Source organism: Corvus hawaiiensis, chromosome 2 (assembly GCF_020740725.1).
Source record: "Corvus hawaiiensis isolate bCorHaw1 chromosome 2, bCorHaw1.pri.cur, whole genome shotgun sequence".
Classification (NCBI taxonomy): Eukaryota; Metazoa; Chordata; class Aves; order Passeriformes; family Corvidae; genus Corvus; species Corvus hawaiiensis.
Window position 1 is genome coordinate 84839605 of NC_063214.1, and position 21439 is coordinate 84861043.

At 41.3% G+C, this 21439-nt stretch overlaps 1 protein-coding gene across 2 annotated transcripts; it reads right to left on the minus strand.

Moving 5' to 3' along the window:
- Positions 1–171: 171 nt before the first annotated feature.
- On the minus strand, positions 172–8903 carry METTL21C (methyltransferase 21C, AARS1 lysine). 2 transcript variants are annotated; one of them, XM_048295907.1, is made up of 5 exons: positions 8805–8903; positions 4385–4536; positions 2918–3060; positions 1253–1370; positions 172–688 (listed from the first exon to the last, which is right to left on the minus strand). In XM_048295907.1, exons 2-5 carry the CDS (start codon positions 4524–4526, stop codon positions 294–296), a joined length of 798 nt encoding a protein of 265 aa, XP_048151864.1. In that variant the 5' UTR covers positions 4527–4536; positions 8805–8903; the 3' UTR covers positions 172–293. The 2 variants fall into 2 exon arrangements, with proteins under 2 accessions (XP_048151864.1, XP_048151863.1); XM_048295906.1 differs by lacking the exon at positions 8805–8903 and adding an exon at positions 8727–8791.
- Between the last annotated feature and the right edge of the window lie 12536 nt (positions 8904–21439).

Here is a 21439-nt window from a genome sequence, read left to right on the forward strand (position 1 = left end):
AAACAACAGAGGTTCAGTGCAGCCCAGAAGATCAGTGTTTTTTGTTAAAGCCTTCTTACTAACATGGTTCCTTCAGTGGAGGGGAATTGGTCAGTTTGAACAGATCGTATGTATCAACCAGAGACAAATTGCTGTATCTTTTGCCTTGCTGGTTTTTCCATACTTGCAGTGCAAAACTTAGATGCATCTGCAACTTTACAACCATAAATGCACAGAAGGTGCAACATAATCCTGGAAAGCATTCCAAACTGTGAGGTGCTGCCACTAAATCAAGATCAGTAATAGTTCTCTCTTTAATTCTCTCTTACTGTGGCTTTAAGCAGCTTGACATTTGATTCTGGAAATTCTGCTAAAATGGTTGTATTAAATATATTGCAAACTTTTTCCAAAAATTCATAGTCTGTACTGAATCTGAACTTATTTGCCCATAGTAATACTGTTCCTGGCTTACAAAAGTACACCATTGTTGCTAGCAGGGGGTCCAGAGCTGCATGATGGTACACAACATCAGTTGCTAGTATGAAATCATAATGGTAAGTTGATACAGGAAAGTCTTCATTGAGGCCTTCTCCCCATACCAGTTTTCTCACTTCAGGTTTGTGGATATTCAAGTTCTTCGTATTTCTTGAAATATTATATGAGAGATTTTCAAGAACTTCAGGCAAATCAGTAGCTGTAACGTGAGCTCCTAAAGAAAACATGAGTTTGTTTAAATTCACAAAATCACTAAGGTCGGAAGAGACCTTCAAGATCATCTGTCCAACCATGAACCCAGCACCACCATAACCACCCATAAACCATATCCCCAAGTCCCACATCCAGACGCCTTTTGGATGCTTCCAGAGACAGTGATTCCACCACCTCCCTGGTCAACTTATTCGAATGCCTAACCACCCTTTCTGTAAAATAAAAAAAATTTTCTGATATCAAATCTGAACTGCCCTGGCACAACTAATGGCTATTTCCTCTCATCCTTTCACTTGAGAGAGGGCAAAATTCATAGGCATGTAGTTGAACTTGTATAAAACTTAATCTGCATAACTGGTCCAGCCTCCCCCTCCCCAATAACTAGGGTAGTTACTTAGTTAACAAAACAGTATTTTACAATAATTTTCATTAAAAAAAAAAAAGAAAAAACCCAAAAAACAGTGACAAAGTTTACTTCAACTGTTGTTTCATTGCCTTAAATTCACAAGGGCAGAGCTAGATCATCTTTCACTAGAAATCCAAAAGGAAATACAAGTTTACCAACCTAAGATACAGGCCACAATGGAAAGCAAGCCTGTTCCAGCACCAATTTCCAAAACTTTTTTGTCTTTGAGGTTGAATTGTTCTTGATTTGATTCCAGATATTGAGATAAAGCCAGTGCCTAAAATGGTTAACACATATCCATAAGAGGGTAACAGCTAAGTTGCACAAAAATTCATTAGATGTTTTTATACAAGGGTGTTGTTTTTTTTTTAGTATAACGAGCAACACTGAAAGGTATAACAAAAATGTAATATGGGAAGAATTGTGATGTATCCTGTTTTTTTTATATATAAAAAAAATTAAAGCAGTTTATTTTTAGTTTTAAGTTTATGTGATATGGATTTACTACACACTTCTGCATGAGTCCTCTGCCAGCTCAAGACAGAATCATAGAATAAGCTGAGTTGGAAGGGACCCACAGGGATAGGCAGTGTTAAGATGTGAACCATACAGTCAGAACAGCAAAGTTTAACAATATGTAGAAAGTAATGTTCTGGTTTATTATCACAAGTGTTACGCTATACTGTCACTATCATAAAGTAAATTCAGGCTTCAGCAGAGATTTTTTGAAAACATTTTTTGTTACAATTTTTTTAGCAAACAAAATATTAAAAATTGGTTATTTACAAACTCAACACTTGTTTATTGATAGTAGTATAACTGTTGGAAAAAACCCAAACAACACTGTATGGAAATATTATCAGGCCTTCGTAAAGATTTTGTCATTTAGTAGAATATAAATGGGCTGTTTATAAACAACATAAACTGATGCCAAAGAAACTGTCTTCCCCCTTTTGCTTCTCTTCTTTAGAATTGTATTACTGTTTTAACTCTTGTGCTTTTCATAATGCAACACTGTCTACCTGCTCTGGGAAAGCTGACAGCTAATGAATCACCAGTCCAATTTGTGCAACCTCTCAATTTTCTTGGAGAGTTTACCATCTGCATTCTGACACTTGATTAATGTGAGAATTGACGATCTGACATTTCAAAATAAGATACTGTTTCACCCACCCATATGCTCTCTATTGTTTTGAAATTGTCTGCCATTTTTTTGTGAGCTTTTTAAATAAATGTGGATCTGAAAAAGTTTGAAATCCTAATTTTCATGTCTTTATCAGTTGACCCTCTCTTCCCTCAAAGGCAGTTTTCTTAGTCTGCATAAAATTCTGTTTTTAAGAGCAGGAGAAGCAGAGACTGAAGAACTGCTTAAAAGTATGATTTTCCATACTGTAATGAAACTGTTCCAGCCTTTTCTTTAAAATAAGTATATTTAATCATTATAACATCCTTTACTTATTTAATCTCTCACAGTTTTCTTTTTCAGCCTCCTTTTTATACTGCTGATTATTTACTTCCCAGCGGTGACTGATTGGAAGCATGGAGGAAGCGGAATGTTTCTTCCTGAGTTCCCTTACTGAGTTTTTTTTCAATCCCTACATCCAATGTACAAAACCTTTGGTGCTGTAGTCCTTTTGGCATGAACTGACAAATTACCCTAAGGCAGAGCTTTTTGCTGAAGGACTTAATTCTGCATATGGAAGGAAAACTTCCATTGTCAGAAGCATCATCTAAGAAAGCTTCCTTAATATTTGTGTGCTGCTGTCCTGTCCTGGTTTGCTCTTGTGTTACGTCAGCTTTCCGTGTGTGGTCTTGTGTACTCACCCCTGGCCATACCACAGCTCCAAAGTGTTCTATGGACTCCTGAATGACAATCTGGTGGCCAGCGTACGTGTAGTGCTCCTTATCAAAGTAGTGTGAAACTTTAGGAACCCAGTTCTGCAGTATTTTAAGAGTTACTGGTGAGCCTGTGAGAGAAAAGTTAAGATTTCATGTGTTTGTGAGCAACTTGTTAAAGGGTAAAAAGTATTTTACAAAAACAGTATGTGTGGGCACATGGACTAGAAAAGTTCTCGGGACATTGGTCTCGAGTCATAGAATTGCTAAGTTTGGGAAAGATCTCGAAGATCATCAAATCCAACCATTAACCAACCCAGCACCACTATGTTCATCACTAAAATGCGTCCCCAAATGCCACATCTATGCATCTTTTGAACACTTCTGTGGGTGGTGATTCCACCACTTCCCTGAGCAGCCTGTTCCAATGCCTGACCACCCCTTCAGTGAAGACTAGTTGCTATCCAAAAACAAGACAGTCTGTCTGGCCAGGGAGGGAAAGGAACAATGGTCATTTCCTGCCATTCTAGGTGTTCAAATGAGCAATTTAGAGATAGAAATGAGCCTTTTAGGAAAAGCTAACAATTCAAATATAAAACTCATATATGGAATATAAAATTATATTCCATATAATAACAGCTAGAAGACTTTCAGGACCAAGTTAGCTTGTATTTCGGTGTTTGTGCTGTAGATTTTGTTTGTGAGGCCAGCAGCTCCAGAACAGCAAGCTGCTTTTTACGTAAGAAGGACTTGGGATTTGCATCTCACATTGAAGAAAACCTTACACTTAGTAGTTGTTTTTTAAGCATCCTTCCACAGAAGGAGGGTTGTAAGACACTTTTATGTTGACATACACAATGTGATTCAGCTAGTCAGTGCTACAGTTGTCCTAGGCTGTCTCATCATAGCAAGGAGGCTCGTGGGTGAAGTTTTTCAGATCTGTGCTGAACTGTTCCATCTGATGTCACTGAAAATGAGGACACTATTCTGAATGACTGAACTTTTGTTGGAAGCCTGTTAGCAGGATATGTGTAGAATTAACTGCAAGGGAAAATTTTGCTCTGTCTTGCAGGAATTTTAATTGATGCCTGCCTGGAATCCTTGGTAGCTGTTGGAGCAGTTTAGCCTGTTGAAATCTGTAATACCACAGCTTTAACAGTGCCAGCCCAATCAATGCATATGATAGCCATATCTCTGATTGTAATTGAGAAATAATTCTTAGATGTCTAAGTAAAATCCAAAGACCTTTTTAAATATATATCTTAATTATGGCAATGGAGTATTTTTGTAGATTTGATCTGATAATATGTGCAAACATAAGGGGAAATAATGGGGAAAATTGGATATCAAAGGAAAAGGGACATGATGACATCTACTGTATTTGAAGACTGACAAAAATCAAAATATGATATGCTAGCATGCCATAGCAATTGCAGTATTTAAATTGGATTAAACCTGTGTTGGATTCTACATGCTTGGAGCTGCAAGTGCAGTTTTCAGTGTCACACTGCTCTTCGCAGGCTTCTTCTTCCTTGGATTGGCAGTCCATTGTTCCTTCAGTTTTGTTGGGGAATGGTGGCTGCTGTGCAGAGATCATGGCAAAAGAGCTGAAATAGAATGGGAAAAGTAATACTATAAAATCTTGCAGGCACTCTCTTCATATGAAATATGACTGGAAAAGGAGATTGAGTAGTTTGGGTGGGCTTTGGTGGCCTTTTGGTTTTTTTTTTCCAGTGATGGATTGAAGGGACAGGATGAAATGTAACAGCCCCGCTCCACTGGGTGGTACAAGCAGTTTCTGGAAATGTAGTAATGCTATCAGAATTTTTATTAATATCTCATTTATCATTTTTATTATTGTGTTTATTTTATCATTTATGCAGAAGCTTGACATTATGTCACTGAATTGATACCACTAGTCAGTCTGAAAATTGAGCTACTCTTATCAGTTGAAGCAATAGCTGAGAAAAAAACCTGTCTTTTCATGTCTGTGACTTTTTAGCTGTGTAATTTACTATTTTCAAAAAACTTGGGACTTACGATTCCATAGATAAAACTGTTTCATTTGCTGCAGCCAGTGCTCTTGATTTTGTCTCCTTGCATAGCGTTGCCTTCTCTTCTCTGTCTTTTCCTGCAGAACAGCTAACTCAGTTACACTGAAATGCAGTGAACTGCAGAGTATGCAGATGGCAGTCAGGAAATCATTGCAGTGAGAAGATTGAATCCATGAAGCTTTTTGGATAACTCTGTTATGAATGACTGTGCCTCCTCAGTGTACAGGCAGCACCCAACCTAAGAAGGAACTGCTTGATACCAGCTAACATCAATAAAAGCAGGAACAGGACTTGATGTAGATTTACTTGGGGAGAAATAGGTCAGTGGAATTTTTTGCTTGACTAGAGTTTTCTTCAGTGAAGCACCTGTGTATATGCATATATCTGTGAGTGTGTGGAGGTACATATAGATAGCTGTAGATATATACACAGACACATCTATATTTAAAGAGCAAAAGGTTCAGGACTTGCTCTGGCCAGAGGCTGTACAAGTTCACCTTTGCCACATAACATGATGGCTGGAGTGAGCTATGTTTTTATCCAGGATAAAAACATTTGTCCATTCTGCTCATTCTTGAGACTGCATATTTGCTCTTTCCAGCCACAGGCACTGCAGACAAAGTGTTGTATCATTTGTTTGGGTTGCATCATACTGCAGGAGGCTGGTTTAGGTATCCTGGCTGGAAAGGAGTAAATCTTTGCCAATGGCCAAGAGGTTTAGCAATGCCTGCAGGTAGTTTTTTAAGGAGCAGTGTGACTGCTGACTTACGTGGGTGATTTAATTTGCACATGATATTGACACCATTACAGTTCTACTGATACCTGATACATTTCTTATATCAGCTGCTGTGTTTATTCACAAGGACGTGATTTCTGTTCTAATTCCTCTGACACTGCATTTGCTCAGTCTTGGCAGTGATTTTGTACTCTTACAGAAAAGAGTGCTTTAAAGTGCTTTAAATCGATTTCTGCACGGTTTTTTTTTTTTTCTTCAGAGGGTCTCCATCTGGCTAGTAACAAGATCTGGCTTTCCCCCATTGTGTGTGATTCGAGGTACGATGATGGTAGGTAAGAGACTGAAGTTAATGGTGCAGTTACTGCATTTCCTGATATGAGTGAGTGCATCCATGTTCACATTCCACGTGTGACAGTGTGCCTTCTTCCAACAGCAATGATTTCTCATTTAATCAAAAATAGGCTTCTGGACTTGAGCAATGGCTCCTTTTCATGCCTTAAGCTAGAATAAAATCTGTTCATATTCTAATGTTCTAGGAAATCTCTGTGAAAATATTCTCAGACTTGTGCAATTGGGAGGGTACATAATGAAAAGAGAAGAATCTGTCAGAAATGGTGATGGCTACAGCTGGGAAGCATTTGGTTGAAGATATAGTCTTCTGAACATTTTATATTGAAACATGCAGAGCACTACATTCTCATATTTGGGGGTTTTTGGGTGAGTATTTTGTTTGTTTTGGTGAGGTTTTTTGTAAGGCTCTTTTGCATGACATTTGTGCTATTTAACTGAAAAAGCCAATCCTGGAACTAAAAAGCAGGAGAAAACTTTACCTTGTCCAGTACTCTACTATTTATAAAACCAGAAGGCTCATTGAATGAGTAAACTGTTAATTTGTCAGTTTGGGTGGAAAGTGATCCCCCTGTATTTTTTTTTTCCTTGCTTAAACAAGTTCTTACTACAACAGGCCAAAATTTCAGTTGGCTGTGGGTGAATTCCAGAAAATATCTTGGAATCATGCTTAATAAATACAAATTTGTCAATCATCTATTAAGCGCCTACAGCAAATAAAATTGTATCTCTGATCCTGATATATATGTATACCCTATTATCATTCAGAGCTCTAACTTGATTAGACTTGTTATGTTACATTTTCAAATTAAAAATTGTTATGCTTTCCCTCACTTTGTCCTTTGAGTTCCCCTAAAATGGGAATCTGCTTAAATATTTATAAAGAAACTTTGCTGGTTTCACTAAATCCCTTAAAATGATCATGAGGCCTCAATCCGCACCAGTGGTTACCCTGCTGCTGGTGTGGTCCTTAAGTCCATCAGTTACCTGGGTTCTTAGGTGGTGATTTGGGGGATAAACACTATGCACTCTGTGTTTGTATGTCACCTGACACACTGGGCTCTGGTTTATGGCTGGAGCTTCTAGATGCTATAATAATATCTTGTAGAGGTGTAGCTTTTGCTAAACAGAAAGGGGTTTATAAGTGCGTATATATGGATATATACGCACATTTATTCTACTGCCATAAGTATTCAATTATATATTTCATAGGAGTTATAAGTAAGGGGTTTTTTAGCTGCAAACTACAGGACAGCTTTAGTCTTATAAAACCAAGAATTCAAGTATATTAGTGTCTTGGCCTTAATGATGTACAGCTTTATTTATCATTTTAAATGACAAACTGTTCATGAAGACTACAGGCACAAGTGGGTATTGAGAAGCTGTTTGCAAATAGGTAATGTTTGCATTATTGCATTCTCTATGTGTAATATGTTCAAGTTGCTGCTGCACTCCTAGAATTACAAAAAAAACCCCATTTCTCCCTGCTTTGACATTTTTCTGATCCATATTTTACTGAAAATTATATATCTCTAAAAGAATTTTAGTTTGATGACGTTGCAAGCAAAATCTGTTCCCTTAGAAAATATTGGCTCTTTCTGAATATTAGCAACTAGGTTTTTTTCCAAATTAGTCATGTTGGGAAATAATTATCTAAATTCTTTCAAACCAGTATTGACTTCATTAATAGTCTTAATCTGTCGTGAATAAAACTTAGAAAATCACATTTGATTTCTTCAGAACCTAAGGAAGAAAGAATAATTCACAAAACTATATCTATTTGACAATATTACATAAAATTAACAAGGTAATGAAACAGGGGCAAATTGTAAGATGATGATAAACCTTAAGGTAACAGTTTATCCCCTGTAAGAATAAACTTTGTGCCTCTTAAACTGCTGAAATCGATGCTCAGAAAGAGCTTTTAATATCCAGCTACGTGGCCAAAAAAAAGTAGGTTAGTGAGCAGTGCTATGTCTCTGGGTCTTCAGCTGTAAACACAACTCTGCTGAAATGTGTTTCATCTCAGCACAGACTTGCACAGTGTACTCTGGGTTAGTCTGAAATATTTGGGCAAAAGCCAATTTCATTTGCTTACATGGAGAATGCAATTGCAGTCTGTTCGTTGCAAGATCGGGCTTAACCATACACTTACCATATGTTAACATCTGTTTCTTAGAGCTCATGCAATTTTCTCATGTTATCATGCACTAGATTAAAAAAAAACACCAACAATATAAATGGTAGGAAATAAAGGAAATGTCAATGCTAGGAACATTACTACAGTAAATCTATGTGACATTTGAATCTCCAAGGTAAATGCACCCAAATACCCCAAGCTAGTGACCGTCACTCTGCACGAAACAGAGAGCTGGATTCTGTTGGCTCACAGAGCTGACCTGAATGAAATACAAGAATTCAGACAAAGGTATTTCTGTTGTTAGTTAGCAGGGAACACAAAGGCATGTCAGGCGAGGTTAGCTGGGCAGCTGTGTGGGTACCTGATGTGGCAGAGGCCACGGGAAGTTTCCTGTGGGTGGATGCATGCTCCAGAGGTTTTTATACAGGCGTGCACCTGAAAAGAATAACTTTCCCCTCCAGCCAGTCGGATTGCAGGTTATTTAGAGTAACATTACCAGGCAGTGCTTGAAGAACTTACCGTGTTACACTTAAGTCTTCCACATGTGCAGTACAAAATCAAAACTCTTTTAGACTTTGAAGTCCCAAGCATACAAACCTTTCTTGGCTCCTCCAGACTCTGGTTCTGTTTTTGCAGATGACGCGTTCCCTGTGTTCGCCTTACATCAGCAGAGCTGAACCATGCAAGCAACTTACTGTGGGCAAACTAGCACATAAATAATGAGTGTGGCCACTTGGCAGCAGCCCAAGCATAGGGGAAAGGTCATGAAGCTCCCACTACCAGGAAAAGGTCAAGTCTTCCTTGCCCTGCTGAACGTCTGGCTGGGGAAGCTGTGGGTACCCTCCTCATCCTGAGTCACAGACAGTATGGGGAAGTGTCAGTCCTAAGGAAAAAACAACTTTCTCATCATCTTCAGTGCAGGTCATATCCAGTGCAAGAGGGTGCAAAACAAATGAAAATCATGAAAATCCCACTTTCATCAGAAGATCTTCCAGCTGATTGTTTTAAAACAGATGGATGTCATAGACGTTGAAGATGAACCAGATGTGTATTCCTTACACATCTTAAGAATTTGAGAGGTTTATATTCCTGTTTTTCTTTTGCTGCCCTTCTGCCCTCCCTTCTCCTTCTTTGCAAAGATTCTGCCAGAAGAAATTCAATCCCATTAGAGGACAGAAAAATTTAAAAGCTACTTTGAAAGTCATAAAGCTAGAAAATAACCCCTGGATAATAAATGAAGAGCTGAAGGCTGGTGAAAGAAATGGGGGAGGCAGAGGGAATGCAGATTTTTAACTCAATTTATAGGTGTTTTCATTTTGGAGTGAACAGCTTTTGAATTCGGGCAATGCTCTTCTGAGGAGTGGCAAAGGTAAAAAACGAACCTTTTGTGTCACGGCAGCTGTTCCATGTGTGGGCTGCTGTGTGTCTCTAGGAGTCACACCAAGGACAGAAAACACTTGGCTCCACATTCAAATGCTCATCAGTTTATTTCCTCTGAAATTTGATAGTTAAAAGATACTTTTTAATTTATACTTGGGAACTAGTATTAAGATAGTGACCGTATTAAGTTGATATTGTAAACATTGCATTCCACAGACCTGCCTGACTTTACAAGTAGTGCAAGTGAGTGGTCCTGAGGTAGGTCAGTAGCTGTTATTGGAAATATGAAGATAAGCTGCTGTTGGAATGACTGCCATGGCTTTTTTAAGACGTGGTCTTTTGAGCAGGCATGTTCCCACTGTCATGTTTATTGTATTTGTCACCAGGGGTGAATGTAGCTCCGACTGGTGCTGCTGTCAAAGTTCTGTCCTAAGCTTTGGAATGGGGCTGGTGCTGGACATAAACAGTTTATTTGTTAAATGAAATCAGAGGAATTGGCTTACTCTGTGTTGTGTCTCTTGTAGCAAGGATAGCAACTGTAGGGACAGTGTTACAGCTTATTTATGAATCATGCAGGCATGGCTTCATTTTTTTTTATAACTCATGGAGGAATCAGCACTGATACTCTGAATTGTAGCTTTTGTTGACATATATTTACTATATAATTCCTATAAATACTTCTGGTTCCACACTCAACTTCCAATTATTTCTTGTTTAACATTGAAAATGAGTGTTGTCTGGACGGGTAGCTATTACAGCTGGTGGTGGGGTCCGAGGCTGTGACCCAGGAAGAGGTGACCGGTCCGGGGAGATGGTCCCGAAAGGAATCGCCTTCCCGAGGCCCGGTGTCTTCCCTCAGCTGCTGGCAGGAGGGCCCTTGCAGAGGCTGTCAGCTCTTTAGTGATTATCAGCTCGTGATTCCAGCTCAGCTCTGCGGGGCAGCCTCCAGGCCAAGCCAGACCAGAGAGAGAGATGAGAAGACCCGTATGGCTGGTTCCGCACGAAGGGAGCTTTACTGTGGGTTCCCTCCGGCGAAGGGAAGGCTAGGGACGAGCTCTCTCCTCTACAGAGGCGAGCTGGTCTTCTTTTATAGGGATACAGGGGATCAGCAAGGGGACCAATGGATTACAGAGGGTCTGGGACAGACCAATGGGTTACAGAATGATCTGCATAGGGTCTCCCAAAGGATTGTGGGTCTACTTTTCCTCGCCATGACTCAAGTCCTTTCCAGGGAGTCCTGCTGAGCGATTGCGAAGTCTCTTATCTCAGCAGACATCCCTCCAGGGCAGTGGCTGGGCACATCCCACAGGTAGCCCCAGGGAATTAAAATTTCTCCAGACTTCTGTGAATGGGCAGCCTGAGGGCATTACATCACCTCAGTTCTATGTGTAAAAGGGCATTTTTCAGTTATTAGTTCAACGTCCAGTTCCACAAAGCTCTGACTTATTTGGTTGGCTTTTCTGTTTCTCTAAACACTCATGGAAGTTTTGCCATTTAGACCATTGGTGGAAGACAAAATGCAACAGGCTGCCAAATGTGATCAAGTAAAGCAAACTTCAAGTATTTTTAGAATGTGTGTATTTTAATGTGAATTGTGTAGCTTGCATAGGTTTGGGGGGTGTGTTAAGTCTGGTAATGTGAAACCTAATTGGTAGTGTGGGTCTTTTTCCCATTTAGTGCTATTAAACTATCAGGAAAGCTGGGAAGAGTATTTTTCCTGGCTCTGTCACTGAACTCAGCAGTAGCATTCTCTTCAGTGTATAGGCAGAGTAAAATTGTATTCATATTATTGGATTATAGATTACAGTGTTTCAATTTTAGAACAAATTTAAAAGTTCCTCTGCTGTTAACAGTAGCAATTACAGCATAAAAGTGGTGTAAAACTATTAAAATTTAAATGATTGTGATAAACAGGGATTACAGTCATTTACAGTCATTTAACACATCAGGAGCAAGAAGCCTGCCAGATTTATGCCAAAAGACAGCAAGATTAAGCCAGAAAGGTTAAATTATATTCTTGTCAGTTAAATTGATAACCACAGATGAACAGGACCAGATGGTAATTACTCAGAACTCCACAGTGGTATTACCAGCTCCACACCAAAATGTCGTGCCTGCATCTGAAAGTAGGCTTGATACCCAAGCACAGGAAATTGTACAAATGTGAGGTGTATTTCTAAGGGGGTCTTGGAGACATATAGGGAGCAGTGGGGCAAGTAAGTCTGACATCTGTGCTAGTTAAACTGAGAGGAACAGCAGGGCTGGTGATAAATAAGAGGTACAGAAGGTTTTGTGTGTTCTTTGACAGTGTCTACAAAGATGTCATGGATGGTCCTCCAGTTTACAGCGTCCAGGGCTTTCCACAGGCTTTTCATAGGTCACTCACTAAAGATCCTTACAGAAATTGAGTTTTGTTGGGAGAAGGTGTTTTATCTTTTGTTTTAATAATTTGACAGCTAGGAGGCAATAAATGGTCAGGTTTCCAATGACCCAGGAGGAACTGTGCTGCTGAGTGTATTCCTAAAAGCTAGTGGAAAATAATGTGGTGACAATAATGTAGAATTATTCAAGACAGTGAAAAGCAAAATAAGCTGCAGAGTTCCAGAAGGATCTCTGGCATGTTATGAGAGGTGATAATGTGATAAATGAAATTCAGTGCTGACAAGTACCACATAATACACAGTCTCTAACTCAGTACCACCTAGGAAAGAGATTATAATGGCACCAGAGGCAGCTATATACCACAGCTATATACCTCTAAAACCACATCAGTAATCAAAAACACAAAGGGATTGTTGCATTTTTATAAGGAAATGGGAAAAAAACCAACCAACCAACCAACTAACCAACCAAACAAAACCAGTGAAAATGGAACACTGTTTTTTCTAGTATAGGAATTCAGACATTGTCTCCTATTTTCAGTGTGCCATGAATCTTTAATTAAAATATTCATGGTCTTGGAGCTTCTGCAGGATTTGTGGGAGGGCCTGGGTGACCTGGTGAATGACTGATGAAAAATGGCAGGCTCACACTTCTAGAGCAGATTCTCCTCATTCTTATTGCTGGAGACATCTGTCAGCAACCAGCTAAGTGTCTACAGCATGGTCTTGGCATGGTCTGCTGAAGTATAAAGAACTGCAAGGTGAATTTATTCCAGGTTGGCATCCCTGACAGGGAAACACCAGTGAAATATGTCACAGGAATTAAGGGATATTTCTCTAGGAAGATGACACAGCCGACAGCTCAGCTGAGGTGCCTTTATAACAAAGCAGGCAGCATGGAAAACAGATGGGAGGAGTTGGAAGCCACTGTGCTGCTGGAAATCTGTGACCTAGTTGCCACTACTGGAACTTGGTGGGATGAATCCCATGACTGGAGTACAACTGTTGATGGATACAGGCTGTTCAGAAGGCACAGGGGAGAAAGGAGAGATGGGGGGCCTGCCCTCTGCACCAAGAGCTGCACTGAGTGTGAAGAGTTGTCTCTGAAGAACAGCCATGAGCAGGTCAAAAGCCTGGGATGAGAACCAGAGACCAAGGCAGCAAAGAGAAAGTCGTGTTGGTGCCTACAGGCCCCAGATTAAGGGGACCTATTGATGAAGCCTTCTTGCTCCAGCTACAGGAGGCACTGTGCTCACAGGGGAGACTTGAATCACCCTGAAATCTGCTGGGAAAGTTGCACGGTGGCTCTAGGCAATCCAGGAGACTCCTGGAATGCATGCAGGATAACTTCCTGACACAGCCCTACCAGAGGGGATGTAATACTGGACCTGATGGTCACCCACACAAGCAGGCTATTCTGGGATGTCGATCACTGCAGCCCAGGCTGCTTCCAATATTATGTGCTGGTGGAGTTTGCAGTCCTAAGAGATATGGGTCAAGTGAGGAATAAAGTTAGGCCCCTGAACTTTAAGAAAGCAAACTTCAGGAAAGCCAACTTTCAGCTCTCCAAGGAGGTAGTAAATAGGACCTTCTGTGAAAGTGTCCTCAGGAACAAGGAAGCGGTACAGACCTGGTAGATCTTTAGGGACACTTTCCACAGAGTGTAAGTGATTGTGCTTCCCAGGAGCAATCAATCAGGCAAAGAAGGCAAGAGTCTAGCATAGCTGAGTTGGGACATGCTGGTTAAACTAAAGGGCAAGAAGGAAATGCATGGGCAGTGGAAGCAAGGGTAGGTGTCCTGGGAAGAGCATAGGGGCACAGTCTGTCAGTGTAGGGGTGTGGTGAGGAAGGCTGAGGCAAAGCTGGAGCCCAGCTTGGCAAGGGATGCAAAGAACAAGAAGGGGCCCTACAGATATCTCAGCCAGAAAAGGAAAAAAGAAACTGTACCACTCATGACAAGCAAGGCTGACACACTGGTAAGAGCAGCTGAAGAGAAGGCTCAGGTGCTCAACGTTTCTGCCTCAGTCGTCACTGACAGCCTCTCTTCCCACACCTCTTGAGTGAGTGGACCACAAGACAGGAGCTAGGGAGCAATGTGCTTCCCACTGTTAGCGAAGATCAGGTTCATGACCACATGAGGAATCTGATTGTCCGGGAGTCTGTGGGATCCCAGGAGATGCATCCCAGAGTCCTGATGGAATTGGCTGATGTAGTTGCCAAGCCACTCCCCATGATACTTGAAAAGTCAGGTGAAGTTCCAGGTGACTGGAAAAAGGGATACAAAGTATCCATCTTTAAAAAGGGTAGAAAGGAGGACCCCGGGGAACTACCAACCTCTCAGTATCACCTCTGTGCCTGGGAAAATCATGGAGCAGATCCGTCCTAGAAGCTGTGCTAAGGCACATGGAGAACAGGGAGGTGACTGGAGACAGCCAGCACAGCTTCACCAAGGGCAAGTCCTGCCTGACCAACCCAGTGCCCTTCTATGATGGAGTGACTACATCAGTGGATAAGGGAAGGGCAACGGATGTCATTTATCTGGACTATGGTAAAACCTCTGACAGGGTCCCCAGTAACAACCTTTTCTGAATTGGAGAGAGGTGGATTTTTTGGGTGAATTTTTCTGTGGCTGAGGAATTGGTTGGATGGTCACATGCAGAGAGTAATGGTCAATGGCTCAAAGTTCAGATGGAGATTGGTGACAAGTGGAGTCCCTCAGGGGTCTGTACTGGGACCAGTGTTATTTAATATCTTCATTAATGACATAGACAAAGGGACTGAGTACACCCTCAGGAAATTTGCAGATGTCACCAAACTGAGTGGTGCTGTTGACACACCTGAAGGATGTGATGCCATCCAGAGGGACCTGGACAGGCTCAAGAAGTGGGCCCATGGGAATCTCATGAGGTTTAACAAGACCAAATGCAAGGTGCTGCACCTGTATCGGGGCAACCCCTGTTGCCAATACATGCTGGGGGATGGACAGATCCCCATCTATGGAAACATTCAAGGTCAGGTTGGATGGGGCTCTGAGCAACCTGATCTAGTTCAGGATGACCCTGCTCATTGCAAGAGGGATTGCACTAGATGACCTTTAAAGGTCATCCCTTCCAACCCAAAGCATTCTATGATCTTCAGTGTTCGGCATTTTTTTCCCAATTCATTATGGCTGTGGAATGAATTCTCAGCTTAAGGTCACTAATACCCAAAGTTAATTCTGGTGGCCTTCCTGAATAAGGGCAGTGAAAGGTGTAGGATAACACTGAATATGAACCTCAAACCAAACACACTGTTTTCATTATTTTTAAAATAAGAAATCCATTTTCCTTGGTAGATACCTTCTTTTGCTTGCCTGGGTCAGGGATGGTGACTCAACCACTTCACTGGGCAGCCTGTCTCAGTGCTTGACAAAAACTTTATTTTTTTTCTTTAGTTGATTCAATGTTTCATGTTAATCAGGCTTAGCCTTATTTGCACATACAATGAGATGACACACATCTCAAAGAGGGGAGTAAAGCTGAGTGTTGCTAGGCAAGTAACCTGGAACAAGTTGCCCAGAGAAGTTGTGGATGTCCCCTCCCCCCACCCCGGAGGTGTTCAGTGCCAGGCTGGATGTGGCTCTGAGCAACGTGGTCTAGTGGAAGGTGTCCCTGCCCATGGTAAAGGGGTGGGAACTAGATGATCTTTGGGTCCCTTCCAACCCAAACCATTCTGTGATTCTAAGTAATTATTTTAAATTGTGCTGACACAAAGGGGATTTTCATGTTCAGGAGCATGGAAGAGTGAAGAAATGCTCCAAGATTTTATGCTGAGAAGAGGGACACCGGGCTGTGCCCGCCTTGTCACCAGCTCCTGACTGCTGTTAGCTGTGTTTTGTGCATTTAATGCCTGCTCTGTCCTTCCCTGGCAGTGCAAGCACTGCAGCTCATTAGCAAAGCTGTTGAGGAAACCAGTGCTGCATCACTTGGATTTATTGCAAGAGCCAAGATGGTGAGGAATGGGACTCTAAACTGAGGATTTATTTCCAAAATCTAACCTTCCTCTGTAACTTATGCTGCTCTGGATTAGCCTAAAGAGCCTCATTCATGTGATGATAGATGTGTTCTGTACCTTCTGTGCCCGTCTATGTTGTCTATTGAACCAAGAGCTCTTCCTGTCTTGCAAGAAAAACAAGGGGACAGGTGAGTCAAAATTTTTTGGCGGTCTGAGTAGGACCTTCCTTCACTTTTCTTTAAGTGAAGAGCCCTGGAGTATTGTTTCAGTGCACACTCTAATACCAGAATTAACCGGTTGGTTTTTTGGTTTTTTTTTAAACTAGTAATTTCCTTTTTGAGTTTTTTGTCCAGCTTCCATAAGTGTCTGTTACTATAGTAAAGACCATTTAGATGCCACACACTTGCACAGGGAGGTTGGCTAGAGAGGTACAGCTGCAGAGGGAAGGCAGGGAAGGAACAGAGGCACAACCTCTGACACTGCTGCATGTGAAAAATGCATTTGACTGTGTGAAGTCGTGGGCAAATCAGATCCTTTGCCCTCATTTTCACATCTTGACAGCAGAGGCAATATAACTTGTCCATGGATTTTTTTTTTTTTTTTTGACACAGATTAATTCCTGTTTAATAAAGTCACACACTTCAGCTTCCCTCAGCAGTGAGTTTTGAGGATATATTCAAACCTTCTCTAGTTAATTTTTCAAAATCTGAAGCTGTTTGCCTTATTATTTTAGTTTGAATTTTGTCATTAATCTCAGTTCTCCTCTGTTTTAAACAGGGACAGATTTTTCACCTCTTTCTCATCTACTTATTCATCCCACCTGTTTGGAGAGCTGCTGCTCCCTGCAGAGAGAAGTCACTAAAGCTGAACTTTCATCTGAACTCTCTCAAAGCTCTTCACTGAGGAGCCCCCTGCCTTGCCATGGGGTGTTCTCTTACCTCCTGTGGTCCCTCTACCATTTCTCTGCTGCTTGTCTAGAGAAGGACTCAATGCCATCTGCTATTTTTTCCTAATGGCAAGGAAAGATCTTGAACTAATTCCATGTAGCTTTTTATAGAGCTAAGATTGTGATGGTCTTAATATGCTGAACTGGAAGTTTAGCAGCAGGGGCTGCCCTTACTCAATCTGTTTGGGGCTGGTTACCATATACACAAACAAGGGACCAACTGAAGCTGGCTGTGTCAAGGATGAACACCCCACTCTCAGGGCTACAGGCTTTGGTTGATTACAGTTACCACCATTAACACTGACAGAGCTATAATTTAACAGCTTACTTTTTTGTTTTTGTTGGGTTGTTTGATTTTTTGTTTTGTTGGGTTTTGGTTGGTTTTGTTTGGGGTTTTTTTTGTAGGATATATAATTATCCCCTGTTGTAATAATATTTGCCAAGCAACAAATTCTTCAAGTTCTTATTCAGGTAAAGCTGCTGAAGCCAATGAGGGTTTTGTTGTGGTGAGGGTTGATTAAATGGCTGAATAGCAAGAATGAAGGTTCTGATTAATGGTATCCCACTGAAAAGTCTCCTTGCTTCTCTTCCCCTTGTGAGAAATGTGGTGTTTCTCTAGAAGGAAAGTAAGAGTGTATTTAAAGTCATTTCAAATGAATGACTAGTGAGTAGCTCAAGCAATATTATAATGAAGCAATTTGTTTTGCAGCAGGAATAAGTATTCAGAAATCAGTCTTTGCAGACTAATACTAGAAGTATTTAAAAAATATTAGATGGAAGAGTCTATTGACTTAGAATCCTGGAATCATTAAGGCTGGAAAGGACCTCTAAGATCGAGTCCAACTGTTAACCCAGCACTGCCAAGCCCACCATTAATCCCTGTGATTTTTAACAAACCTGGACTTGTATGAGCTTCACTATACAGATGCAGAATACAAATACAGTGTGTTTCCTTAACTATTGTGTGTGCAAATCAAAAAATCTAATGCAAATCAAAGCAGGTCTGTGCCTCAATTAGTCCTCAAACTCTTGATGACATTATTGAAACCATAGTGGAAATGTCAGATGGTTACCATAAAGTTCTGTGTCACTGGAGACAGGGGGCTTTTTTGCCTTGGACTGCAAAAAACATATATTTCGTATTTTTTCCCAAGTTTATCTTTAAGAGGGCTCTTCTACATTTGGCATTGTGCTTTTTTAAAAGTTTTTTCTTGCCTCTCCCTTTCTCCATTTATAGAATGAGTTTGGGTGCGAAAGGGATAGTTCTGAAACCTCCAGTTTCACTTGGATTTAATCAAGATCTGTGTGCTGCAGCGTCGTGTGTCTGAAAGCTCAGCAGGTTTGTCCAAGAAAGAACTGCAGAATTTAATCCTGAGTCACGAATAATATTTATTTTTAAAAAATCTAATGAGCTCCAGTGTCTATCATCACATTTTTTAGCTGCTGGCTGGAGCTATAAATGGGCTAATAAATTCAGTACAGCCTTATCTGCTGTGTCTTGCTGTGCACCTGCTTCACAGGAAAACCTGTGCTGTCCATCTCTTAGGTAGGAATAGGATGCTGATTTTGGCTCTACAGAAGTTTAAAAGGATTGCAATCTGGATGTTTAACAAACATCTTCAGTCAGAAGTGATCATTAAGTCCTTCCTAGCTCACTGAAGAGGGAACTGCTGGCAGTGTACCCATCATGATTTCTTTAGGACATCAGAATTAGTTTCTGGTTTCAGTCTGCAGAAGCACAAATTAGAGACATAAATCAAGGTCTGACTGTTTGAAGGGAGAGATTTGGCTTTTTTTTATTTTATTAGAAAGACAGCTGAATCTTAGCTTATTTCCTCAGCTTCACCTACCTTATCAGTGCGTTTTGTGAAGGTGAGAGGCCAGAAGGCCCAGGAACTCAGTGCCAGGGAGGAAGTCAGCCCTGGCAAACCTTTTGTTGTGCCACTGCCTGTGCAGTCATGCAGTGTGCCTGCAGTATGTTAGGAATGGCCCAGAAAAAGCAGAATTACGTTATCTGGAAAGTACCAGTAACACTTAAGGCTATGGAAGATTTGTCTGGCAGCTTTTGTAAGGCTATTCAGAAAAGATATTTTGGGATAGCTATTACATCAAGGTTAAAATGATTCCCTGCCAGCACCACCAAAAAGATGAGGGGTTACTTTATACATTTCATACCAGTGATGGGCCCCACAAATACTTTGTTGGCCTCCTCCCCTCCCAGGATGTGGTTCCAGGCCTCCATTTTCAAGCCAATTGGTCAAAACCACAATTGTTTTAAAAGCTCTTCGAGAACTGCAATTGCAGCATTGCAGCACAGACAGAAGCTCAGAGGAGGAGTAGCTATACAGTGTAGGGATTATCTTCAAGTGAAATGTATGCCATGAGTAACCAGATCGTGCCACCGAGCACAGGCTAATCAGCAATCCTGGACAACTACATCTGGTGTTCCAAACCTGGTTTTGTGTCCCTTGCTCATCCTCTTCTCCATCCCAGAGCTCCAGCCTTCCTGCCTGCAAGCTTGCTGTCACCGGCAGGTGCTCTGCCTTTCTGCTCCTGTGTCCTTGGGTGGTAAGGAGTGATGCTCACACCTGTCTGAGTGTTCATGACCTGCTCTGGTGTCACTGCTCTGTGTGAAGCCTCTCTGCAAGGAAATTATTACTCACGTATCTCCAAACTGTGCTGTTGTGTGGATACTTTTACCTTGTTTCTCTTTCTGCTCAAACACTGAAATGTACTGCTCAGATTGCAAGGAGCTCTCTCCAGCTGTTTCAAATGGAAATAGCTATTATGGATGTTATGCAGTAAATGATTTCCTAGGCAGTTATCCATGCATGAGTTATGAGATTCAATTAGAAGAATAACTTTGGTTTTAATTATCGCTTCTGCAATGCGGCTCTTCTAAAGAATGTTGTTAGGGGTAGTGCCATGTGAGCTGCCAAAGCTCCTCTGCTCCTGATGTGGCTTCCCCCTGCACGTGTTTCGGGAGGCAGTGATCAGCCTGGGGTGCCTCCCTCCTCATTGCTGATGGATGTGGTTCTCTCCCAGCTGTTGGTCCTCCTGCTGTGCACTCACAGATGTATCTATTGCAAAGGCACTTGTGATGGGGTTTCTCAGTCCTTGCTGACCAGGTTCTGCAATGTCACACAGGCACTGGGGAGGATGTGAGCACAGTAATGTGCTCTCAAATAACAAGTTTGCCCAAACCTTTTTAAGTTTGGGTGTCATCTTTGCTCTCCTGTATCACTCCTGTGCTTGTGTCAAACTGACAATGGAAACCTTTCAGCACCTCGGCGGGGAGGTTTCATTTATCCCCACTACTCCTCCCCTGGCATAAAACAGCAACATGGGATTACAGGTTTATTGGAAGGGAGTTTGTTATCCTTAAACCTGATCACTGAGGTAAAAAAAGAGATGGCACCTACATGAACTGCAGTCTCACAACTGAAAAACATGCTCATCAGCAGGAGTACACAGACACAATTCTCTACGTCCATCCAGCAAATCTCTTTGCAAAGTCAGAGAAGATACTGTAAACAATTAAATATGTCAAGACCTTCACTCTCTCCTCATTAGCCTGGGATTGATCCCCATTAATTTTTTTAGTTTATTCCCTCCTGTCACAGCTCACTACAGGTCAAGATTTCTCTTGTTATCCCTACCCCTTTACTACAGTGCACAGAGGGTAATGTTTGTTCTCATCCGAAGAGGCTGTCAGACAAAGCCAAGGACGAATTTTATCTGAATTATTCAGACTCTCAGTACACATCCTGCCACTCTGCAAAGTCTATGCTGATGCCAAAAAAGAATTTCAAACCACTGAATATTGAAATAAAATTCACAAATCTCTCCTGAGGACTAGGTTGGCAAAAAAAAAAAAAAAAAATACAATAACCTGACAGAGTGGCTCTAATTAATAAAAAAGTACTGGGGTATTTCTGAGGGTGCTGTTAGTGACAGAGGGCACAGCTCATATTGCTTAGACAGAACCACCAGGTCAGAAAACCGTAGGATAAAAAATGGGAATCTCAGCATCCGCCTCCAATATGCTTTTTGCGCTGGAAAACAGAATGCAGTGCAAAATAAGCACAGAGTGAATCAGTGCTGCCTGTGTGAGCCAGTGGTGAACCCACAGCAGACATGATAAAAGTCTTGTGAATAATATCAGCACAGACCTTGGCTCTCCCCTCCCAGGGACATCAGAGTGTTCCTGGCAGTGAACACACTGACAGCACTCTTACAGCCATGTAAGGACATGGGTGGCTTTAATATATACAAATACAGATAATTTACAAATAAATACAGATGCCTAAAGCCGTCTGAAACACCTCAGCAAGTCTGCAATAATTGCATGGGTTTGACAGAGAAGACACAGCACTGCTGGGAGACCCTCACCCTCCTGCAGCAGCAGCCACAAGTCCAGGTAGGGTACCCATGTTTAGGGCATTTGGAGCAAGAGATTCAATACGAGTTGATAGCATCTAAATTCAGGCATCAGTGTGGGAGTTCAGTTCACTCCAGTGCATGGAGATATA

Coding starts and splice junctions, on each gene's coding strand:
- METTL21C (XM_048295907.1), bottom strand. CDS start 4,526: ATGATCTCTGCACAGCAGCCACCATTCCCCAACAAAACTGAAGGAACA. Junction 3,061..4,384: donor GCATGTAGAATCCAACACAG/GTTTAATCCAAT, acceptor TTTCTCTCACAG/GCTCACCAGTAACTCTTAAA. Junction 1,371..2,917: donor GAGCTGTGGTATGGCCAGGG/GTGAGTACACAA, acceptor TAACCATTTTAG/GCACTGGCTTTATCTCAATA.